The sequence below is a fragment of the Musa acuminata genome, chromosome BXJ3-1, assembly GCF_036884655.1.
Source record: "Musa acuminata AAA Group cultivar baxijiao chromosome BXJ3-1, Cavendish_Baxijiao_AAA, whole genome shotgun sequence".
Taxonomy (NCBI): domain Eukaryota; kingdom Viridiplantae; phylum Streptophyta; class Magnoliopsida; order Zingiberales; family Musaceae; genus Musa; species Musa acuminata.
In genome coordinates this window covers 40,919,601-40,945,443 of record NC_088349.1, presented here as the reverse complement: position 1 = coordinate 40,945,443, position 25,843 = coordinate 40,919,601, and the positions used below count along the sequence as shown (strand labels likewise).

At 33.4% G+C, this 25,843-nt stretch overlaps 1 protein-coding gene and 1 long non-coding RNA gene across 6 annotated transcripts; both read right to left on the bottom strand.

Moving 5' to 3' along the window:
- Window positions 1-1,455: 1,455 nt before the first annotated feature.
- On the bottom strand, window positions 1,456-3,243 carry LOC135628271 (cell division cycle 20.2, cofactor of APC complex-like). The gene has a single exon (XM_065134876.1). It carries the CDS (start codon window positions 2,904-2,906, stop codon window positions 1,620-1,622), a length of 1,287 nt encoding a protein of 428 aa, XP_064990948.1. The 5' UTR covers window positions 2,907-3,243; the 3' UTR covers window positions 1,456-1,619.
- A 2,612-nt stretch (window positions 3,244-5,855) lies between these two features.
- Window positions 5,856-13,085, bottom strand: LOC135628839 (uncharacterized). 5 transcript variants are annotated; one of them, XR_010493024.1, is made up of 3 exons: window positions 10,381-13,085; window positions 9,523-9,722; window positions 5,856-7,086 (listed from the first exon to the last, which is right to left on the bottom strand). It is a non-coding gene; the product is annotated as an uncharacterized LOC135628839 (long non-coding RNA). The 5 variants fall into 5 exon arrangements; XR_010493025.1 differs by having other exon boundaries at window positions 9,648-9,722; XR_010493021.1 differs by lacking the exon at window positions 9,523-9,722.
- Between the last annotated feature and the right edge of the window lie 12,758 nt (window positions 13,086-25,843).

The window sequence follows — 25,843 nt, the reverse complement described above, 5'->3', positions numbered from 1 at the left end:
CTAAACAAAATCCTGAGATGCTTTAGTATCTTTGTATATGCAAATAAACATTAAAAAAAATACTATTTCAAGTGAAATGAAGTACTCCGTAGTGAAATAAGATCTACACCAAATAAAAGTTTTCACGGGTTCTAGAATGGTCCTAAAAGAACATAAAAAATCTGAAGGCTAATGGATATTTTAGGGAACCTTAAGTCACCCAAAAAATAAAGACATAAGAAGTTACATCTTAGATCAAAATTATGCATAGATCTCTTAGTTGTTGAATATGATTATAGTTGTGCAACACCATAAGTTTCCATATTTTCACCCTCTAAGCAAATCCAAAGATGCTTTAATACCTTTGTATCTGTGAATAAAGATTTAGCAAAGACACCATAGCAAGATTTTAAATTCATCATGTGAAAGTACTTTGATCTGGCAATAGAGCTACACAGTTCAATCTTCAAAGTTTCTTAATGGTCCTAAAAGAATATAAAATTCTGAAGTTCAACTTATATCATAGGAAACCTATAGTTAGAAAAGAAAAAAGAAGCATAGGGTCATAGGCAATTACCTCTTATAATGCATAGATCTCACGATTGTCAAACACACTTCTAGATATGCAATGTGATGTCTTCATGTGATAACTAGGCCATATTGAATGTTATAAGAAATCTCAACTCAAAAAAAAATGGAAAAGGAAATCTGAAGTTTGTTATACGGTTCAATCTTCAAAGTTTGTTATGGCAATGTGATATCTTCATGTGATACTTAAGGCCATATTACAAGTGCTTTGTTCTGGCAATAGAGCTATATAGTTCAATCTTATAGTCAGAAACTTATAGTCGGAAACTTATAGTCCTAAAAGAATATAGTCCTAAAAGTTTCTTTATAGTCCTAAAAGAATATAAAATTCTTAAGTTTAACTTATATCATAGGAAACTTATAGTCGGAAACAAAAAATAGAAACATAAGGCCATAGGCAATTACCTCTTATAATGCATAGATCTCTCAATTGTCAAACACTCTTCTAGGTGTGCAATGTGATGTCTTCATGTGATACCAAAGCCATATTGAATATCATAAGAAATCTGAACTCAAAAAAGAAAAAAAACAATAAGCATCTATCAGTTTGATCTAATTATGCATGATTAGCATACACAACAAAATATATAGTCTGCACAAAAATTCTCAAACAAAAATGAGATAAAGATAGTAACTTACAAAAAAGAAACACAAGAGAAGTAAATTGAAATCACTTTAAACCACATAATTAGATTATAACAATTGGGCAAAAATTATAGACCACATGTTTCATCAATTGGGCAATAATCATATCGATAACTATGAAATGATAATCAATAAATAGGAAACAAAAATCAAACTCGTAGCTGCAATGATAGTCATGTTGTAAATAAGCCTACTAAAATGCTGTAAAAGGCTGTAAGGCTTCTAACTTACCTTAGGCGGTTGCGCTCATATTTGAAGATCTCGAATCCATACGCTTGTATGAAAATGTGCTGCCTCTTTGACACCACGAAACTTCCCATTGCAATGTTACCAACAACAGATCTTCATGTCAAGCACTAGAGAAGTCTTTCATTTGGAATCTTAATCATTTCCACCTATCCGCCTTTTCATCTTATGAGAACATTAAATTGGGCAAAGGGCAGTTCAGGTTTTGTTATTTTGGGAGTCTCAAAGATATTCCAAAACCTGACTGTCTCATCTACTGCTGCAGAAGCTACTACACCTCCCAGTGGACTCCCAGCCAAGGAAAGAACCCGGGATGAATGACCGGAAACCTCAGCCACTCTCGTCATGGATGGGTAATTCCACAAGGTGAGTTGATTGTTCGGCGAACCATGAGAGGTCAGTAATTCAGATTTGTTTTTGTCCCATAGCAAAGCACAAACTTCAGAGCCAGCATCAATCGAGTTCAAGCAAGCACCATTAACGGTGTTCCAAAACTTAACGCAATGATCATTGCAACCTCCACCAGAAGCCAGCAGGTTGCTCCGAGTTGGGCACCAGTCAACGGCCTTCACAATGGAAGTGTGGCTGCTGATCCTGTGAAGCCATTGACGTTGACGTGGATGGTCACGTGAGACAGGCATGCAGGCATCCCATATGTGCACTAGTTTGTCCTGCCCTCCACTCGCCAAATACCGCCCTGACAACACGGACCATTTAAGACTACAAACTCCACGCCGATGCCCATTATAGAAACAGATGAACATGTCATCCTTTCTAAAGTCATAATCAACAACAGTGCCATCAAATCTTCCGACTGTCAAGATTGAATTACTTCTCCACGCAAATGACAACACAGGGGCCTGGTTCTCATCTTCCATCCCATCCACGACATGTCCTGTTGCTGTATCGATCAGGGATAAATCTGAATTGCCAAATGCGACAGCAAGAACTGCACAGTCTGGCGACCAGCGGATGCAAGTGATAGGTCCTCTGTCTTCTTCGGGTTGTAGAAGCTTAGTCGACTCGTTTGCAGCGTCCCAGAGATACACTGCGTCCTCAAGGCCAATCGCCAACACATTATTGCTTCCCCAGTCGAGGAGATTCAAAACATTATCATCCAACAAGCCGTGGATTACCAAAACCCTCTCTGGTTCTTTAGGGATTCGCCTCTGCTGCTTCTTCTGCGGCCGAATGGGCTCGTCAAACTCGGGCAGCTTGCTGGCCGACGCTTCAGGTGCAGTCTTGAAAGCGAGGATACGAGACCTGTTCTTCAAAATGCACTCGTCAAGAAGCTTTTGGTACGCCACGCTCGATGGGGATTCCCTCGAACCATCACGCTGCGGTCTCGAAGGCCCGGTTAGGGCAAAGCGTGCGTAGTCCATGTCCATCGCCGACCGGAACGGGATGAAGCGGTCGTACTCCACACGCCTAGAACGCGAAGAAGACATATTTTCCAATCGAAACCAGAACGAGACTGGCTAGGTGACGAAAAACGATCGAGAAAACCAGAAAGATCGATCTTCCCACAAGAAAGTCGACAACCAAGAATCGATTAAAAGAACCCCAAGACCAACAAAAATTCTGAACCCTAATCAAAATTTCGACGGATGAAGAACCAAGCGAAACGAAACAAGAGAAAAAAGAAAGGAATGAGATCACCGCAATAAAAATCGAAGGGAAGGACCCTCGCAGCTGTGCCCGTTCGTGTTCGTCGGAGAGCAGTTCCGACCTTCGCAGAACGACGAGATCGCCGAGAGTCGAGAGTCGAGAGCCGAGAGGACGAGAGCGCGCGAGGGGAGAGAAGTTGTTGTGATTGCAACAGAGTGGGCCCTCGGGTTATATAGATGCCACCCATCCCAAGCGTTACATTCTAAAATCGTTCCGTTATATTTACTCAATCTACGTAGCGGATAGTTTGACATCACACCGTTATACGCAGCTATCATCTACGTTAAATTTCGTGTACCTTACTCTTTTAGAATTTGTATGTTAAAGAAACAAGACGTGGTATTTTTTTTGTACGAAGCAATGTTTTTAAACTACTAAAATTATTATTAATATAATGAGATTTGATATTCTTTTATTTGTCACTAAAAAAGAAAATTTTTAAATAATATCTATAAACTGATAATATTTTTATTAATACACTAGGTTTTGAGTCTCAAATTATAATATATCTTATTTTTTATTTTTAATTTAGTATAATATTCATTCACATAAATTATGCATCTAATTAATCCAACAAAAATCAAACAATGAACAATTAGACAAAACTAGAAGTAAATGCTGACCATTCTCAATTTAGATGATAAATAGTTAAATGCTTGAATTATTAAGAAAACATGTTAATTAATCATTTTTCATTATATTAATTTATTATTATTATTCTAACCAAAATTCATTGAAATTTCCTCTTAAATTGTTGGAGCAAAACAATGATATACAAATTTTGATGAAGAAACAAATAAGATATTAAAATAATAAAAATAAAAAGATAAAGTTTAGAAAGAACTTAAAGACATGTAATCGATGTCTTAATATGAAAAACTCATCCTTACATATCGGATTGATCGAGATTCTAATCTCAATATTTAATCCATCTTATCTTTGCGAACATAAATAAATATTATCATAGAGTTAGTTAACTAGCCTCTCTTAGCATATCAAGTAGCCAAATAATAATAATAATAATATTTTTTAAAAATAAAGAGGAGAAATTGTATTGAAATATGAATTAATAAACTATAGCCATTTACAATTCTATTTATAGAGCCTAAAAAGCATCCTAAATGTCATAACTGATATTGTTGTAAGAGACATCCTTTCATTAAAATATCTTTTATGCATATCAAAATTATCTTTACATAATTTTAATTTTTCTCCAAGTCATTAAGCACACCTGAAATTTAAAAAAAATTAAATAGCCTAATGGTTTAAAAAAATTTTATCTAACAAATTTCTAACACAAGAAATGTAAATTATATAATTAATTGTTCAACATTATATCTTTGAATATGTGATAACAATAATGCTCTTAAGTAGTTACACTACAATATATATTTAGAAACAAACATCAGGAAATATGTAAAGAAATATATGCAAGTACTTGTCTGTGACATTCCCATCTGCTCCAGGTTCCTTCAAACAATTTCAAATATCAAAGTAATATCCTCAGCAGGAGAATAAAGATATACACTTGCCAGAATATGGAATGAAAGTCTTGTTAAATGACACAATTCCATTGAATTGGTAACTTTGCCCATTTCTCGAAAGATGGTATAAGTAGCTACAAGGAAGGATTGTAGTTGAGCTCTTTCTATATACAGGACAAAGGCTAGTAACAACACCAATGCATATGTTTACTATAGCATTGAAAGGTCAGATGATGCTACTACCATCACTCTATCCCATGTCTTTGTAACTAAAATGAAAGCTACTGATTTAGGAAGAGCCCTTACTGACGAAGAGCAAACCAAATTTTGTTTAACCATGTCAGATATTTCATTCACACCATTGTAGTCAATAATTCTTCCAAGATGATGCAATGCAATAGATGACTATTCTGGTTCTGAATGACCAACATTATGTAGAATAAGCCCACCAATAAAGCCTCATTTCATTATTAGTTTACCGTTAAGGTTATCAATGCTCATTTCACATAATGATGATAACCATTTATCAGTCTACAAATACTATGAAATTTTTGATGCATTACAATAGAAGATCAAGATTATAAAACATAGAGAAGAAACCGTAGGAGAGAGTAATGTTCTCAGGCAACTTAAATAGAAAATCAAGCATAGCAGATACTACTTGCCAACAAAGAGATATTAAGATGTGAGCTATCCCGGGCATTTTATTATCCAATGCTTGCATGTGCTCAACAGTAATCGATTCAAACACGCAAAAAATAATAGCCTTGGCATTTCTAGCGACATGACATCCCAAAGGAATAGTATTTTTGTAACATGAAGATGATTCCTTATTGTTTCTAGATAATGACCACCAACAAAGGTCCGCAAACTGCATGGAAGAGAGTTTAGTTGCATACCAATAGCTTCCAAAATTATTTCTCCAAACTAACCAAACTGTTTTCTTATGTTTGGTAATAACATATGCATGTGAGGAAAATGTACTTGAAATGATAGTTTAACATCTGACTGATCAGAAGACTCAAATTCTGTGGGAGTGTGTTTTGGTACCTGATGGATATGAATATGCAGATTAAAAATTCTATTACTAAATTATCGGTAAGTGCTAACTCATCCTCAAAAACTGAAAAAACGATGAAATTTGTGAAAGACCAGAGGCAATAAACAAGTGTTCCTTCAAGTATTGCTTTGTATTTCAAGATACTGACATCCATCCTAAAAGTCTAGAAAATGAACAAGTGCAACTTGAAAATCTAGATATTTTCTGCATCCATGATAAATGTGGAACTAAAGTTCTGTAGATGAAACCAGCACTTTTGATACCAATGGGATATGTCCGTTCATCATTTCCAGATTAATCCTTCAAGAAGTGCCCAGCACCTTGGCAGCCCATGTAACTTTACCATTTCAAGTTGTATGTTGCCTGCTTTCAGTTGGGTGTACAAAATTGTAAGTTGTCCACTAAGATTTGCAGCTGACTGCAGTATAATGTCATTAACATTCTCTACAGAACAGGATAACTCAGTTGCAGAATGCAGTAGAAAGAGGGGAGACTGTAGGAGGATTACAAAGTGGCAAAGCAATGGTTGATTCTGCCTAATCAAAGTTGCCACATCAGATTCAATGTCGACTTGTGATATTTCTAAAGCCTACTGATTATCTTCAAAATAATATGTACAAGGTTTCCAAAGAGCCAAAATTCTCTCAGATTCGAGGTCCAGTTTAGCGGAAGCAGAATTTGTAGAACAGTTATATCTCTTTTACTTTCAAGATAAGCTATTGTCTCCAGATTGACATTACATCTCTTAAGGTCTTCATAAAACACCACTAATCCATTTTTATTCATGAATTTGGATCCAATGATTTTCATCTGATTCATAAGCTCTGAATTGCATCCATATGAAATCGATTATAAAGAATGAGTTGGCATAACATTCTGCAGCCAAGAGTATGGATTCTATTGCAGCTTCATGGCTTTCTGGGGTTGTCATGCTGGGAACACAAATCAGCTGCCAAATGTTCAAATTGGGAAGCCCTATATACCGAATCTTGATAGTTTACAAGTTGTAGATAATCTGCTTGTGAATACAAGTAATCAGCAAAGAAACCAATATTCTGAAAGTTGTTATTTGAAATCTTATTCACCTCTGAAACACCACAACTGAAATTCAATCTGATCCAGTCCCCAGTAAAATAATTTGAAACACTTGTCAGAACAATTTTTGACAGATCTCTAGGAGCAAACTACAGATTAGCATCTTGGAGTACATCTTTTCTTGTGGCAGCTTTAGATGCATCAATCTTTCTCTTTGCTTCATCCGGATTACTGGATGTGCTAGAAGCCCCATGAGAACATATCACAAAGTTAGAAGAAACAGCTAAAGACTCTTGATCAGCCACCTTAGGAAATGAACATTTGCAAAGGTCAATATCTGAAGGAAATGGCATATGTGGCCCCAAAACAAAAAGGAGTACACTGCAATATAGAAAGACAATGAAGACAGTATATTGTCAGCTAAAAACCAAGTAATGTAACAACCAACAAGGTGCATTTGATAAGATTCATTTTGTTGCAGGGAAAAAAAAAACAAAAAAATAATTTCTTCTTTTTTGACTCTCACATCTTTTTAAACTGTAGTCTTCACCGATCACTTCATTCTCTCTCTTTGCATCTCCAAAAATAAGCATTATAAAGTATAAACTATAAAGATGTTAAAATTTTTTTAATTTCTCTATGATATTAGCATATGCTGTTACAATAGACCTTGGTGCAATAGATTCACGTCTCCATTCAGATTCCACAAAAGGAAGAATGGCAGGCCTTCGTAATGCAGTACATATAACATTGAATGCAATACAACAGTTCTTCTATTTCTCCAAGTGTATATCATTAGCATCTTTAGAAGTTGTATTCTTTGTTCCAGTAATCACAGGATCACGGAAGGGTTCTAGCATCTCTAAAAGAAATAGAAGCCTATGTTTAAATTCCTACATGGATGGTAAAAGCATCATCTATCTGATTGGAAAGAGTAAGCAAAATTATGCTTGATACTTTAATAGAAGGTCAAACCTTATATTTTGACAGTACATCATCCATATACTCAGACAAGGCCAGCAAGATATATTTCAAAGCAAGGATTGAAACATCGTACCGTACCGACATTTCGAGGTTGGCTTGATATGGTACGGTACGCCTAATTTAGGTGTAATGGAGTTTAAGATAATACAAATATGAGAAAAAAAGAGTTTGAGATAGTTTAACAGAGTATGAGAATGAAATGGAGTGAAATAGGGGAGAAGAATGGTTTAAAAACATGAGAAGGGTTTGAGATAGTTTAAGCGTTCCTCCTGGTAATGGGTGGTCCGCATACCGGTAACCTATCAGACCGGTACGTACCGCTTGTACCGGGTGGTACCATTCAAAATTGTATACCTTGCTTCAAAGCAGCATAAGCACGACTAGTAGATTATGGAAACACCCGGTAGGGGCATTATGAACAGAGTCAACCAAACATGAAGCATGAAAATAAGTGCATAATCTATCATACGAAATTTTTTCCTTTTCTTGAATTTTTCTTCAGGAGGAAGTGGATAGAATTTGGATAACAACGAGGGCATTGTGATGAAATTCACAGTTTCTTGAGCACACAGATGAAAGATGGATGTCACATACAGGGTTCATGAACTAAAAAGTACTAAATGACAGTAACTAGAACTAAAGGACTTGCATTCATAGGATTTGAAGTGTATATTTTAAGTGTATATTGGTATCTTAGAAACATGTAAAAAATAATCTGCTACCTATTAAGAAATATATAGCTTTCCAAGCCACAACAGTAGTTATATTGGTCCATAAAAGTCCCATAAGAGTTGAGCACAACACTCCAAAGAACTCTGTACAAGGCTGCGTCATAGTTGTATCATCAGAACACTGAAACAGTAGGTTCTTTATTGGCTCTCTAGAAAAAAAGGAAAACTCCAATCCAACAGACAAAAGTTTCAGTTTCACAATAACTGCTATGATGATCAGGATCAAATTCAAGAGATCAGGGTTTTATTCAAGTGTACAAATGACTGATATTGTTGGAATCTTCATAATAAGGTAATAGATGGATCACAAAATAACATCTATGATACGTCATAGAAAGTATTTTTTTAGTTCATCAGGATGGACATGTCAGTACAATACATGCCGATCAGCACGGTTTAAACATATGGCTGGAACAAGTCTTGTGCTTGATTGTGTGTTCAAGGACATCCTTGGTATAAAACAAAACTCCATGCTAGTATTATACTAGCATAACATAGTTCGACAATCATCAACCACTGCCATCTGAACAATCATCAAATGGTGAAACTAATTGTCATCTGAACAATCATCATCAAATATTATACCACAGCAGAACAAATTGCCTCTGAACTTCATAGTCTTTGTTATGCTAGGACTATGATGTTCAAATCAAATAACATTTTTCTCAAAATGAGGAGATTATTTCAAGAGAAAATTAGTGATTGATAATTTGACCATCCACAATAAATCACAATGTATTGACCACAAAAAAGGTCAGATCTGCACCAAGAAATGACCAAGTACTCATCAAACATAGATAGTTTTAATTGCTTATGTTAGATAATTCACCAAACATTGTTTATATATTTTCATGATGAATAGGTTAATTATGATGAATCATGATTTATATACATCTACCTATTCTAACATTAAATAAATACCAAATTTTGTCACATTAAATAGTGAACATTATACATTGATACATACTCATATCCATCATATCAATATCTTACACTTGTATCCATGACTTCATAACCAACCAACCAACCAAACGAGCATTCATTATAATAAAGAATTAAGCCTTCATAACAGTAATAAAAACAAGAAGAATGATGAAATTACTTGAATAACACCAAGAGGTCCTCCAGAAGTTCAATTGCAAGATCAACATGAAAAAGGGTCAATGCAGTTACAAAAATACAAGTTGTTGACTTAATATGTAGACTTATTATGGAAAAAGATGAAACCTTTGCAGTAATTGTATATATCCATGGTGATAATGGTCCAAAGCATAAATCAATCAATACACATGCTGCTTTTGCCTGAAGATTGAAAAATAAATGCTTACTTAGAAAGCCAAAAAGTAAGTTGTCTATTCATAATTAAACTTGGTATGAAACCAACAAACACGAGATGATAAGAATGAAGACAGATAGCCCGCACAAGCATTAAGAAGATGACGATGACATTATTATTATCTGCAACAACAGATTAATATGAATTGTTGAGACTTTTGATAAGAATACAAATGCATGTAACGTATATCACCCAGATGCATCACTGCTGAACCTGAGAGAGAGCATGCTGGACAGAAGGATGTTTCCACAAAGAAAAACTATCATCAACTTGATTTAGGAGGCTAATTGGAGGAAGACGTGCCATCAAATGAAAGGAAATCAGAATCCATCCAAATTAATTAATATATAAACTAGTAAAAGGTGTTAAAAGTTTTAACTTAAAACAGAGACCTTTCACCTGGAAGCAGTGCTTTTATAAGTGGTAATAGGGACCAAAATTTTAAATTACTGTTAGCCAATTTGCAGAACAGGAGAGGCTATCTATTCATTATAAAAGAATGTAAACACTCGACAAATTAGTTACAGAAGCAGACTCCTGGTGGCTAAAAGTTATTCCAATAGGAAAAAAACAGGATACTTAGTTTAAAAAACATTATAGGGTAGGTGATCATTTAGAACATACTTGTGAAGCACATCCAAATAAGACATGAGGACTGCCTTCTTCCGCTGCAGATATATCCAAGACATTCAAATAAGAAGCATCCCAATAATCTTCAGTTCATTTGAATTCTTCCCCAAACAAGCTCAAGTAATCAGTAGGTTGCATGTGCCTGGTTACTTCAGTTTTAACAATTTCATCAAATATTGAAGACAGACCCAACTATTCAAGTACAAAATTGCCAAATCAGGTTGTAAATTGATTTGATAAGAAACCATATCCATTCACATAATATGCATGAAAAAATAATTTAATTAACATTAGTTTCTTCATAAACTTATTGTGGAATCCTCTAAACTAAGAAAGAACACTTTTAAACACGTGGAAAGCCAAAAAGCAAAAGAATTTCTATTAAGTAATATAGAACACATCATCTATAATTATTTCAATGTTTGACACAAAATATTACAGAACAAAATGCAAAGAAGAAACAGAAGAACATCTGTAACTAACAATGTGGAGACTTGTTCATTTAAATGGCAGTCCAAATCCTTTGAGAAGATGGACCTGCATAGCCATCGTGTCTCTCACAATTCAATTGGAGATTCATATATGTCATTACAGCTGCCAATAAAAAGTTAAAAAAAAAATTAACCATCAAGTTTTAGTTCATAAAGTCAAATAGAGTGGAGTAGTTTACCTCATCATGTTCCAAGGATTGTCAATCTTGATCCAACCAATTTAGAATGATACCACCCGGTACGGGCGATACATACCGGTCCGACGACATACCGGTTTGCGGACCACCCGCTACCGGACAGAACATGCTAGAGTGCTACAATGCTACAATAAGAGGAAGAAATATTTAAAACTTCTCGGTAACAGTGATACAGTGCTCCAATGGTCAAATTGACCGTTGGAACCCTTTCTTATGGTATTTAAAAACCCTTCTTCTCCTTTATTTCACTCCATTACATTCTCATACTCTCTTAAACTATCTCAAACTCTTTTTCTCTCACATTTGTTCTCTCCTAAACTCTACAAAACAACGATTTGTAAATTGAATCGAGGCTAATTTAGGAAGATTAAAAGGAAGAACTTTATAATCAAGAGGTATGTTTACATAAGGATAATCCGTACTAAACTGAAATATGAACCTTGCATAAGATATTCTTCAAATCCTGAAAAAGATATATGGTACTATTCTTACCTAATTTACATTAATTTTACTAAACTTATGCTATTACTATATTTATTTCTAACATAAAAATCCTATCCTAACTTTTTTTTTATTTTTAGGTATTTTCTGAGGGTCTTACACCTAAATTAGGTGTACCGCTCGGTATACCCTGACGTACCGCTCGGTATACGGTACTGTACCATACCGAGCCATCCTCGAAATACTAATACGGTACGGTATTGCATACCTTGATCCAACCTATAAAATTTCACCATTAAGAGCCTTATCCACATGCTGTGGTTTCCCGTCCTAACAATTATCATCCATAGAAAGCATACTTGTTGGTTTCTTATATGAGTAACTTACATTATGGACAATGCTAGTTCATGATATATAAGTTACACAGTCCCGATATTTGCATGTTAGTCCAAAAAAGAAGTCACTTAAATCAAGGATTGAAATTTTCTATTATACCAAAATTTCAAGACTTATTCGATACGGTATGATACTATATACCGAGTGGGATATTTTGGTATACCGCTGTGTGTGTGTGTATATATGTATGTATATATATATATGTATATATATATATATATATATAGGTAAGCTGCACAGTTTACCTCTATGCGGGGTGACGTGCAGATAAAAAAAAAATTACGACATCTAAAAAACAAAAATATTACGATGATGCCCGAGGCGACATTGCCTAAGAAGAGAAGAAAGAAAAAAAATCTTCACTTCTCTCCGCCCCACAAGCCGATGCCTCTTCTCCCGTGCACAGATGAGAAGTCGTCGACAGACGAGGAGGAGAGAGGTGACATCCAGGTTTTACCTTTTTTTCCTATTTCTTTCTTCGTCTTCTCCCTCTTCTTTCTTCTCCCTCGATCACCGTCGATAATAACACCTCAATCGATAACGATAATGCCTTAATTGATGGTACCGCTCGGTAGCGGGCTGTCCGTGTACTGGTCTATTGACGGACCGATATGTACCGCCCGATACGAGCAGTATCATTCGGTATTGCAGACCTTGATTTAAAGAACTAATGGGCACTTTAAATGTTAGAATTAGGAATAGAAAACTCTATTTCTCATAATAACTGGAGAGGTCAATATATGTTGCATCAATTTATTGTGACGGACTAGTCTTACCATGAAACAGTTAGGATCATGCTTATGAGTACTAACATGTTTTCAACACTGGCTTTTTATGGCCTTAAGCAACCCTCCACCTTTTTCATTCGGGCTTGGGACCGACATTGGCGGTGTTAGAAACATTGGTACTCATAACAAGAAATCAAGTAAAGAAACTAATTTTCTTTGAGAAAGATCAAAATTGAAACACCTAGCAGGAATTTAAAAGTGACAATTGTAGATCCGAAAAATAAGTATACTTCGGTCTAATTAGACAACAAAGAGGCCTTTGAATCATGGCACTACTCGCTTTTTTAAACCTAACAATGAGAAACATTTTTTGCCAACACATAAAAACATAAGAAAGTTTGTTTTCTCTATGGCTGTGATTTTGGTGAAGGGGGAAATTAAGCATAGCCATCTCTGAACATATCACTAACCTATGATACAATGACTTCCAATGCAGAAAATCCTGGAGAAAATGAAGTTCTCGATTGAGGCATTCACATCAACATAATAACTCTACTAGATTGAACATGTTTCATCTTGTTTACAACTAAGCAAAAATTTATTTACGCCTAACACATACTTATATAAGATAAATTTGTCCATTTAAATTTGTTCCTCCTAACCTTGCCTCCTGCCTAACGTTCAAGGTGAGAACATTTTTAATTAACCTAGTCTATTGGTACTCCATTTGTGCTACGGAAACCCAACTATATAAATATTTATCCTATTTGTTTCATGAAAGATGCAATCTTTATGTAACTTTTATTCAATTTTCAGATCCATATATTAACTGGGTAGCTTGTCCTAATATCTTAATGAGGGAATGCCTTGGAAGATGAAGAGATAGCTCCATTAACAAGTGTACTAAAATAAAAAAAATCAGAAATTAAGAAAATATGGGAAGACTCTTTCATATAATAATTTATATAAAAGAACACAATTAAATTGATTACACTATCATGGACTTGAGTTAAAGGGACATTGTAATACAAAAAAAATGTTCAAATTTTGTCACACCATCGAGGAATTAAGTTATATCATTTTTCTTGTTGTGATCAATTGCAACTTTTATTTCGGCATATCCTAAGAGTTTTGCAAGAATATATAGAATTTTTGAAACTTGAATCATATAATGTAAACTATCCGTCCAACCCATTATTTGCTTACTTTTGTCTAGATTAGTTGACATAAACTAATTAGACATCTTGTTTCTGTAGGATTTCATTCCAATACATACATTTTTAGTTTAGCAACTTAAGATCCAATATACAAAAACCAAAAACTTATAATGAAAAACAAATATATGTTCAGGACAAGGATTATAATGAATAATAAATGTATGTTTAGGACAAGGATTGAAATTTCATACAATATCGGAGTTTTGAGATTCGCTCGGTATGATATGGTACTTACTGTATACCGAGAGGTACATTCGATATATATATATATAACATAAAAAGGGGCGATTGCCTCGTCACCCTTTTTGGTGCGTGGGGAGGGTTTCTTCTCCCACGCGAGCAAAAAAACAAACGACGTCACTTTGTTTTATTTATAAATTAACATATGACTTCTAAATTTTTTGCAAAATCAGTTCACTTAGTATACCAATAAAATGCATTGAAGTAATTCTTGAAATAATTGAACTCTTCAAAACGATTTGCAATATTTCATTAACAAATTCAGAAGGCTTAACAGAGAGAGAGAGATGGGAGACCAATTCACTAATTCAAATGAAGGTAAAGTGTGTGTTTAAGCTAAGCTTCTGGTTCGAATGATACATTGCCCCAAGATATAAACGTTCAGAATCTTACGAGTTCTTCCTGCATTCTTTCATTTTGTTAGTTCATTTTTGACAAACAATATCTAGCATATCAGCTTGGATATATAAATTTGTCCACTTTTGGGAAAAAAAAAGTACACTGGTTGTTCATTCATATACAAATTCTCTCAAATTTTTATCCAAAGTGGGAGGCTTCAAGTCAAACACTAACAAGCACCTAGTAGATGGATCTTTTCTGGATGGCTCCACGTCAAGCACGAAATATTCAAACCATTTGAAACACGAGGGTAACAAAAAAAATCTGACCAGTATGAATAACTATTATTCTGGATAACAAGAGTGAGCTAAGCATATGTGCATTAATAAAAAAAATACTAGATGATCTCATTGGTAATTGATAAGACATTCATTCTCTTGTTCTTCGATGCGTAATTTCACAATATAAAATAGATTTCTAGTTTTACAATTCAAACACCAACAACCACTAATCAAGAGAAAAAGAAGGTTGTATATGCACCATCCCCTTCTTGCAAAGGGTACACGCACCGTTGGCCACGAGCTTCTTGTTTGTCTTGATCAGGCTATGGAGTTTCCTGAGGATAATCAATGTCCACCGCATTAGCCTTGTCCATAAGGCCAATGATAGTTTACAAGATGTACATGACGATGGCAAGAGGCACAGAGGTAGAGGTGTTAGAAGGGATGGTAACTTTGGTGATGGAGACTTCAAATGCTTACCCAATATTCATTTTGTTTCTCCATTACATCCAACAAGATCATCAATATATTATTAAAAAAATGATGACTTAAATAATTCAATCGGAATTATCATGTCAAATTCAAACTTGGTACCACATGTGATATTACTGGAATCGCAATAAATAATCACAACCGCTCCTGCTATCTTAATCTCAGTAAACAAATAGGGAAGTTGGAAACAAGAAATACCAACTCAAAGGTCGGTGTTATACTTACAAAAGGAAAATTTCAGATATAGTGCTTGGATGCTGAAACTTGTGGTAAATGACCACAACAGTAGAATTGAAAAAATACTGAAATAGTAGCCATGTCATTAATTGGTGAACATTTATATGAAACATAACAAGCTTGTCTATCAAGCTCATGAACATTGCTACTACTCTTCTACAGCTACAACTGATTCAGCAAGATAAATCCCATAGACTGAAACAATCACAAATCAGAACCTTCAGATTCAATGAAGATCCTGTTAATCGGAAGGACCCGAACTACTCCACTATCTCCATAATGAAGCATTTGTGAACTATTGATCTAGTAAGCTAACTTCCAAAATTTAGAACCTGCATTATATCCCATTTGGCACCATTTTTCTAGCCCTATCTTAGGATCAGAAGTGTATCTATGTTGCAGAAGACCTAGTCTATTCATGGAAAGACATGTAAATTTGATATTTTTATTCATTTCACAGGGAAAAACATAATAAACAGAATTACACTGCCTCACCTTTATCAAGCTCATAGATTTATTTGTTTGGTATCTCTTTACTATTATGAAATATACTGTGGTTTACAATTCTCTTAGGTTGAAATCAAGGTTTGCCATACCGGACTGTACCGCCCAGTACGGGCGGTACGTTCCGATCCGACAGACTAGCGGTACGCGGACCACACTGTACCATATCGATACTGTAGCTACACTGTAGCTGGGCGTACCGCTCGATACACCTGTGTGTACCGCTCGGTACACCGTACCGTACCGGTACCGAGCCCAGGTCGAAACACCGGTACGGTACGATACGGCGAACCTTGGTTGAAATAACTGCTTTCTACAGAAATTATGACGCATCTTACTAAAATCAGAAATGCATTGAAGTAATTCTTGGAATAATTGAACTCTTCAAACAAGTTTGCAATATTTCATTAAAAAATTCAGAAGGCTTAACAAAAAGAGAGAGGGGGGACCAATTCACTAATTCAAATGAAGGTAAAGTATGTGTTTAAGCTGAGCTTCTGGTTTGAATGATACATTGCCCAAAGATGTAAACATTCAGAGTCTTGCGTGTTCTTCCTGCATTCTTTCATTTTGTTAGTTCATTTTTTACAAACAATGTTTAGCATATCATCTTGCATGTTTAAATTTGTCCATTTTTGGGAAAAAAAAGTACACTGTTTGTTCATTCATGTAACCCAAAATAACTAAAATTGAAAAGCCCTTGCTTTTAACTAAAAGTCTTAGTCACTAAAATTGGTTGTCATGTTGACAAACTACGTAGTTGTCTTGCAGTAAAATTCCACATGTTACCATAAATAAAGTTAATACCCATAAAAATGAATTAGAACTACTCTTGTAAACAAATTGAAATAAACAAAATACACACCAAAAAATAATATTTTCAATCTCAGTCCGTTATCGGTTTCAATAATATATCAGAGTAGTATGGTACTGGTATATAAGATAGTATACCAACATGTTCCGCCTGGTATACAAACAAGTTGTTAGTCATTTTTTATCATTAACAAATTTGAATGAAAGAGAAAGAGATACTATAATCCAGAGTCCAAACAATAGATTATAGACATCATCAAGGTATTTATTTAGAATGTGATATTTTAGACTAAAAAAAAAACTTGGTAGATCTTTTCAAATTTCAACTATGCTTCTCTTCCGCTAAAATTTGAGCTCTAATACTGCTTTATATTTATAAAATGACCTTTTCAAGTATGCATCTCCCTTCCTCTAAAATGTAATCTCTAACAATGCCTTATATTTATTAAATGATAACTGTATTTTTTATAATTAATTCTTAATGAAGACACACAAAATGGCAACAATTAACATATTTTAGCCAATTAACAAGTATTCCTAATCACCATATTCTACCTTTTGTAAACTTTATTTCAATTACATCTATTTTTTAAAAAATCAAAATGTTCATTCCTTAAAAGCTAAGTAATGCATTACATCAAAACTAAGGAGGCATGTTAAGAGTATTATTTCTTTGTTGACTGTATCTTTTAAATTATAAAATATGTTATCATTGATGCAATAGGTGTTTGAGGGCAAGGAAATTAGCATAGATCCTTGATCGAGTGAACTATGTTTGTTTGAGTTAATGAAGTTCAGGTAGAGGCCCAGTAGGCACTCGTCATGTCCCTTATTAGATAACTATGTTTTGGATCGAATAGGTGTAGTCTATAGGAATGCCCTTGAAGATTTTGATTCTATGATAAACTATTATGGATTTTTAAGATTTGAGGAAAATATATTCTTAGACTAAGACAACTTTTGTGAAATTTTTAATTTTCATAAATTTGTAAACATTTCTCTAACATCTTTATCAACATAAGTAGATTTTTAATTTTCCATGTTTTTATTGTGTTAAATCTTATTTAAACATTTTTCAGACTGCTTTCAATTAAATCATATTTTCCTAATTATTTTAAATATTTTATATGTTTTGTTTGTGTTATATGTCTTTGTCAACTTCTTCTTAATTGTTATCAATATTTCTTTCTAAAATTATCTATTATTTTTAATCATGACAAAGGAAATTTAGTTATACTCCCAATTTGGTGGCAAATTTCATTAAACAGAACAAAATAATTTGGAATTTTACCACAAACAACTGTATTATGTTTAAAAGTCATAAAAAATAATTTATGTACTCCAAATTATTTTCCTCAAAATTTTTTTCATGTTTGGATTTTAGATAGCCATAATTAAAGTAACCAAGGTATATTGATAATAAGGATTGATGTTATTGATGTTCTGCCTGACTTGGTATGATATATTGACAACAAGGATTGACGTTCTAATAGAGTCAATTTGACAACATCAATCCGATCATTTGCTAGCATTAATTAATATATTGTACATTCCTAAAGATTTCAACTAACAATTTTTGTATTTTTGTGTTATATCACATCATATTGCATTAGAATTGGTACCAATATTCAATTCATTCATGGAAGTTGGAAAGTACATGAAAAGCAAAAACAACTACATACAAACATAGCATACAAATCCAAGAGGGACAAGCATACGGGTCAACGATTAAGTTTTGATACCATATTACATGAAAAAATAAAAGAAGAAAAACAACATAAAGAATTACAGGGCATGACAATTTGCTTTATAAACAATAGAAGATGTTCATCAAAACTAAGTAGCTAGCTTCCTATTTAGTGATAAAAAAGAATATGATATGAGCCAAAGGTGTCATGATTCAGTTATGCATCTACTTTTATACCCAAATCTAGTGATTCTACAAAGCCTAACCTATGGAGACTAAAAATAAAAGTTTCAAATTACCATATCAAAACGTAACTGATTGAGTGTACCTTCAAAATGTATGGATAAGTACATGTGGAGTGTACCTTCAAATTACACTTAATATTTCACATTGTACATTTACCATTATAGAATTACAAATTAATTATTTTAGAAGTAATAACATGATAAGCAAAAAGGACCATAAAAATTACACAAGGATGTTCTTTGAGTATCGAGTTGAGTAAAGTCAATTTAGCTAAAGCATAGCAAACAATATAAAATGCCACATTATAAAACCTTATTAACTATAGTAATGATTGCATCATAAATGCATAAGAACTTCTTGCTAACAACACATCATAAAAATTTATAGTTCCAATGTTAAGGGCACAAAATTGCAGACTTGACTTCAGCAACATTTCAAGAGCCCATGTAATTCTCTCAATTTGGATAAGTGAAGATAAACAAAAACTTCGGATCAGTGAGCATAACTAAAATCTTGATCACAAGCACTACAAAATGCTATTGGAAGTTGAATCTAGACAACATAAGAGCTAATAATCAAAGAAAAGACATTCTACCAAGTGACACTATCCCATAATTCCATATCCACATATTGCAATCGCCATCATCTGAGAAATGACCAAACTGAAACCATCAGCAATTGAGTCCCAAATTTCATCAAGACAAACACACCAACATTAACACCTAAAGGTCGAGGAGAGGTCATAAATCGTTGGAATTTGTCTGTATTAACATCTACTTGATAGCAAATTTTGAAAATAAAAAAGAAACAACCCATATTAAGTGAGTGTCATCTAGTTACTAATCCTTATCAAGCTATGACAAATAACAATCACCAAGAGAGAACTCTAAGATCACAAGAAAGGTAGCTTTGCATTTAATATTCCATTTAAAATCACAAAAATATTTAAAGATGGACATTTGTCTTCATGATTTCTTACTTCTTGAGATTCTCTTCAATTTTTTTAAAAAAATTTCTGACCTAGTTCCTAGCTCAGAGCACCATTAACATAACCAAAAAAACTGATAGCACCAACACTTGAGAGTAAATAAATCTAAATCACCATTGTTGAAATTGTATGACACCCAATGGTTATAACCAATCATACAGCATTTTAGAAAATGATAGTAGCTACCCATGATATCTTCACTTCTTGTTGTTGTTGGTACAATGAACAATCTGAATCTTGAACGAAGCAAATACACAGAGATGCACAAATTACTAAATATGGCATGTCACGTAAAACTAGATAACTGACATCAATAAAATATTTCCTTTATAAGATTAGAGAATGGACTACATAACAGCAGAAAAAAAATATCTCAGATAGATTTATTTTCTGAATTTCTATATTCATGACCAAGGTCTGCAATACCGAATTGTACCGCCCGGTACGAACAGTACATACCGGTACGCAGACCGCCCGCTATCGGGCGGTACATTCAAAAAACCTCGTATCGAACGATACGATATAATATCGAGCGGTAACGGTCGAAATTTCAACCGTTACCGCCCGGCACAAATCGGTAACGGTCGATTTCGATCATTACCGCACTAGCCCTTTCCATTCTATTTAAGCTATTCTTCTCCCCTATTTCATTATACTCTCTTAAACTCTCTCTCAAACTTTTTTTTCTCTCCTAAACTCTACAAAACAACGATTTGTGAATTCAATCGAGGCTAATTTGGGAAGATTAAGAGAAAGAGCTTTCTAATCAAGAGATATGTATTCGCTTTCTTTAATTAGAGAGTAATTAAGATCTTTAACATTATGATTAGTATGTTTCATGCATATTAAATATTGAATAATATTTATGATAGTAAAATAAGTTTAATTAAGTTTTATTAAAGTTTTTTAATGCTGTGATTAGTCATTTTAATGATGATTTAATCAAAATTTATTCGATTTTATATCAATTAAATGTCTTTAATACCTATTAGGGTATTTGTCATGTTTATAGTATTGAAAGAGAAGTAATTAGTAAAAAATTAACTATGTTAATCGTATTATTAGTGTAGATAAATAATGATTTTATCATAATTTAAATCATATTGGATTAAAATTACATATTTGAATCATATTGATCCCATTGACCTCCAATTCTACAACGAAGATTCAGAGCCAATGTTAGATTGGGTGGAGGCCCATCGTTCGTTTTGGTGGTAAAATCAACAATCAGGTATATCTACATATGTAATTATTTAATTAATTTAAATTTTAAAGTTTATATTTTAATAAAATAGTCTAACAATTCAAATGATTTTTCTGTAGATATTTCAATCTATAACGGGCTGAAATACGAATCTCGAACAAAACTACCTCAAAGCCCGAAAAAGATATGTGATACTATTCTTACCTAATTTACATTGATTTTGCTAAACTTATACTATTACTATATTTATTTATATCTTGAAAACCCTATCCTAACTTTTTTTTTATTTTCAGGTATTTTCGGAGAGTTTAATGGACTGAAATCAAGTGTACCGCTCGGTGCACCTGGGGGTATCGCTCGGTACACCGTACCATACCGTACCGAGCCCAGGTCGAAACACCGGTACGGTACGATATTGCTAACCTTGTTCATGACAACCAAAGCAATAATATACTCCTAAATTCTAGACATCTAGAAATGCATACTTAGAGCAATAAGGAAACTATTTGCTACCTCATGTTCAAATATGGGAAAAAAACAATTTTGAAAAGTGGAGCCAACAACTGAAAGTCCAACAACTAATTGTGCGAAGTCTTTAAGTGACTCATCAACAGCGAAGGTATTATGTTCAGTACCTTTACATGCAAATCCAACAAGGTAGGAAAACCTATATTATTAATATGATAAATTGTCAGTTTTAAAATGATAAAACGATTAGTTAAATATCAGCTACAGAATATATACTCAGAATAGTGCAAAGTGGAAAACACACAAATAAAAGAGAAAAAACAAAGTCTAAAGGAATCAAAATGCGTCTAAAAATATTATCAATGAATGATATATAATAAAGAGCAGTATCTAAAATGCAATTCCAGAATTTGATAGGTCTTTTTTTTGCTTTCTTACGGAACAGAGAGACTAATAGAAGTCACAATTCTTTGTTAGTAATGAGTAATGACAACTAATTTGTTCGAAAGATTATGGAATGTTATTATTGATGAATAATATAACAAAAGGAGAAAAAACAAAGTCTAAAGGAATCGAAACATGTCTAAAAATATTATTGATGAATGATATGTAATAGAAGAGCAATATCTAGAATGCAATCCAGAATTTGATAAGATCTCTTTTTTTCTTTCTTACATAACAGAAAGACTAATAGAAGTCACAATTCTTTGTTAGTAATTATAACTAATTTGATAAAAAGATTACAGAATGTTAAGAGGCAGGCCAGAAGTTAGACAAGAAAGAGAATTAATTAGAGCAGTAGACTTTTCAATGATAAAATTTGAGAAACCACCATAGATACTTTCTAGTAAAGGAGTAACCAAAATATTCAACAAAGAAAGGATACTTGAACCTGATTATCAAATTCCAGTAAATGAAACATCAATGCTCTAAGTCTCTTTGTCCCTGAATGAAAAAAAAAAGCAATGTGCCTTGATCATAACATGAATGAAAGGTAAGCCTCAACATATGACTGAAGCATCACAAATGGCAATCTATGAGAAAATTGTTAGAGGTGAAATATCTTTAAGCATGAAACAATTTGCAAACAACTTAATCTATAATCAGTGACGTTAGGCAAAATCTCATTGTATGAAGCTGAAAATATTGACGGTTATGACTAATAGTAGACATTTGTTATAATATTGACAATTATGGAAAGACCCTTACCGTAAATTTATGGAGGAAAAGGAGAAAAAGAGGAAAAAATATGATGGAACTTAAAAATGGTGTCCATATTCCTTCTTAAAATCCATATGCAGGCTCAACAAAAAAATAACATATGACTTCTAAATTTTTTACAAAACCAGTTCACTTAGTATATCACTAAAATGCATTGAAGTAATTCTTGGAATAATTAAACTCTTCAAAACAATTTGAAATATTTCATTAAGAAGTTCAGAAAGCACAGAAAAAGAGGGGAGGACCAATTCATTAATTCAAATGAAGGAAAAGTGTGTGTTTAAGTTGAGCTTCTAGTTCGAATGATACATTGTCCAAAGATGTAACATTCAGTCTTGCGAGTTCTTCCGGCTTTCTTTCATTTTGTTAGTTCATTTATGACAAACAATGTCTAGCATATCAGCTTGGAGATTTTATATAAAGTCGTCCACTTTTCGAAAAAAAAAAGTAAACTAGTTGTTCATTCATGTTACAAATTCTCTCAAATTTATATTCAAAGTGTGAGGCTTCAAGTCAAACACTAACAAGCACCTAGTAGAAGGATCTTTTATGGATGGCTCCACATCAGGTACGAAATATTCAGACCATTTGAAATAGAGGGGAGAATAACAAAATCTAACCAGTATGAATAATTATTATTCTGGATAATAAGGGTGAGCTAACCATATGCGCATCAATAAAAAAATGCATAATTTCACAACATAAAACTGATTTCTAGTTTTATAATTCAAACACCAACAACCATTAATCAAGAGAAAAAGAAGGTTGTATATGCACCTTCCCCGTGTTGCAAAGGGTGCACGCACCGTTGGCCATGAGCTTCACTGCAGCTTCTTGTTTGTCTCGATCAAGCTCTGGAGCTTTCTGAGGATCATCAATCTCCACCGCATTAGCCTTATCCATAAGGCCAATGATAGTTTACAAGATATATATGATGATGGCAAGGGGCACAGAGGTAGAGGTGTTGGAAGGGATGGTAACTTTGGTGATGGAAACTTCAAATGCTTACCCAATATTCAATTTGTCTCTCCATTACAACCAACAAGATCATGAATAGATTATTAAAAAAAATGATGACTTAAATAAATCAATCAGAATTATCATGTCAAATTCAAACTTGGTACCACATGTGATATTACCGGAATCGCAATAAATAATCACAACCGCTGCTGCTACCTTAATCTCAGTAAACAAATAGGGAAGTTGGAAACAAGAAATACCAACTCAAAGGTCGGTGTTATACTTACAAAGGCAAATTTCAGATATAGTACTTGGATGCTGAAACTTGTGGTAAATGACCACAATAGCATAATTGAAAAAATACTGAAATAGTAGCCATGTCATTAATTGGTGAACATTTATATGAAACATAGCAAGCTTGTCTATCAAGCTCATGAACATTGCTACCACTCTGCTACAACTACAGCTGATTCAGCAAGATAAATCCAAATCGAAACCTTTAATGAAGATCCTGTCAATCGGAAGGACCCGAACTACTCCACTATCACTATAATGAAGCATTTATGAACTGTTGGTCTAGTAAGCTAACTTCCAAACTTTAGAACTGCATTATATCCCATTTGACACCATTTTTCAAGCCCTATCTTAGGATCAGAAGTGTATCTATGTTGCAGAAGACATAATCTATTCATGGAAAGACATATAAATTTGATATTTTTATTCATTTCACAGGGAAAAACATAATAAACAGAATTACAATGCCTCACCTTTATCAAGCTCATAGATTTATTTGTTTGGTATCTCTTTACTGTTATGGTATATACTATGGTTTGCAGTTCTCTTAGGTTGAGTAACTGCTTTCTACAGAAATTATGACACATCTTACTAAAAACAGAAAATTTTAGGCTTGGATTTCACTCTTGAACTTATCTTTATTTTCGAAAAATTTCAAATTGAAAGTTATTCATTTCATGAACAGTTTTTTAAACAATATCTGAGTGGTTGATCAACAGTCTTTTGATTGTCAAACACAATTCTAGTTTTGCAACTCCACAATTTTCTAAATTATTTCACCCTCTAAACAAAATCCTGAGATGCTTTAGTATCTTTGTATATGCAAATAAACATTAAAAAAAATACTATTTCAAGTGAAATGAAGTACTCCGTAGTGAAATAAGATCTACACCAAATAAAAGTTTTCACGGGTTCTAGAATGGTCCTAAAAGAACATAAAAAATCTGAAGGCTAATGGATATTTTAGGGAACCTTTAGTCACCCAAAAAATAAAGACATAAGAAGTTACATCTTAGATCAAAATTATGCATAGATCTCTTAGTTGTTGAATATGATTATAGTTGTGCAACACCATAAGTTTCCATATTTTCACCCTCTAAGCAAATCCAAAGATGCTTTAATACCTTTGTATCTGTGAATAAAGATTTAGCAAAGACACCATAGCAAGATTTTAAATTCATCATGTGAAAGTACTTTGATCTGGCAATAGAGCTACACAGTTCAATCTTCAAAGTTTCTTAATGGTCCTAAAAGAATATAAAATTCTGAAGTTCAACTTATATCATAGGAAACCTATAGTTAGAAAAGAAAAAAGAAGCATAGGGTCATAGGCAATTACCTCTTATAATGCATAGATCTCACGATTGTCAAACACACTTCTAGATATGCAATGTGATGTCTTCATGTGATAACTAGGCCATATTGAATGTTATAAGAAATCTCAACTCAAAAAAAAATGGAAAAGGAAATCTGAAGTTTGTTATACGGTTCAATCTTCAAAGTTTGTTATGGCAATGTGATATCTTCATGTGATACTTAAGGCCATATTACAAGTGCTTTGTTCTGGCAATAGAGCTATATAGTTCAATCTTATAGTCAGAAACTTATAGTCGGAAACTTATAGTCCTAAAAGAATATAGTCCTAAAAGTTTCTTTATAGTCCAAAGTTTCTTTATAGTCCAAAGTTTCTTTATAGTCCTAAAAGAATATAAAATTCTTAAGTTTAACTTATATCATAGGAAACTTATAGTCGGAAACAAAAAATAGAAACATAAGGCCATAGGCAATTACCTCTTATAATGCATAGATCTCTCAATTGTCAAACACTCTTCTAGGTGTGCAATGTGATGTCTTCATGTGATACCAAAGCCATATTGAATATCATAAGAAATCTGAACTCAAAAAAGAAAAAAAACAATAAGCATCTATCAGTTTGATCTAATTATGCATGATTAGCATACACAACAAAATATATAGTCTGCACAAAAATTCTCAAACAAAAATGAGACAAAG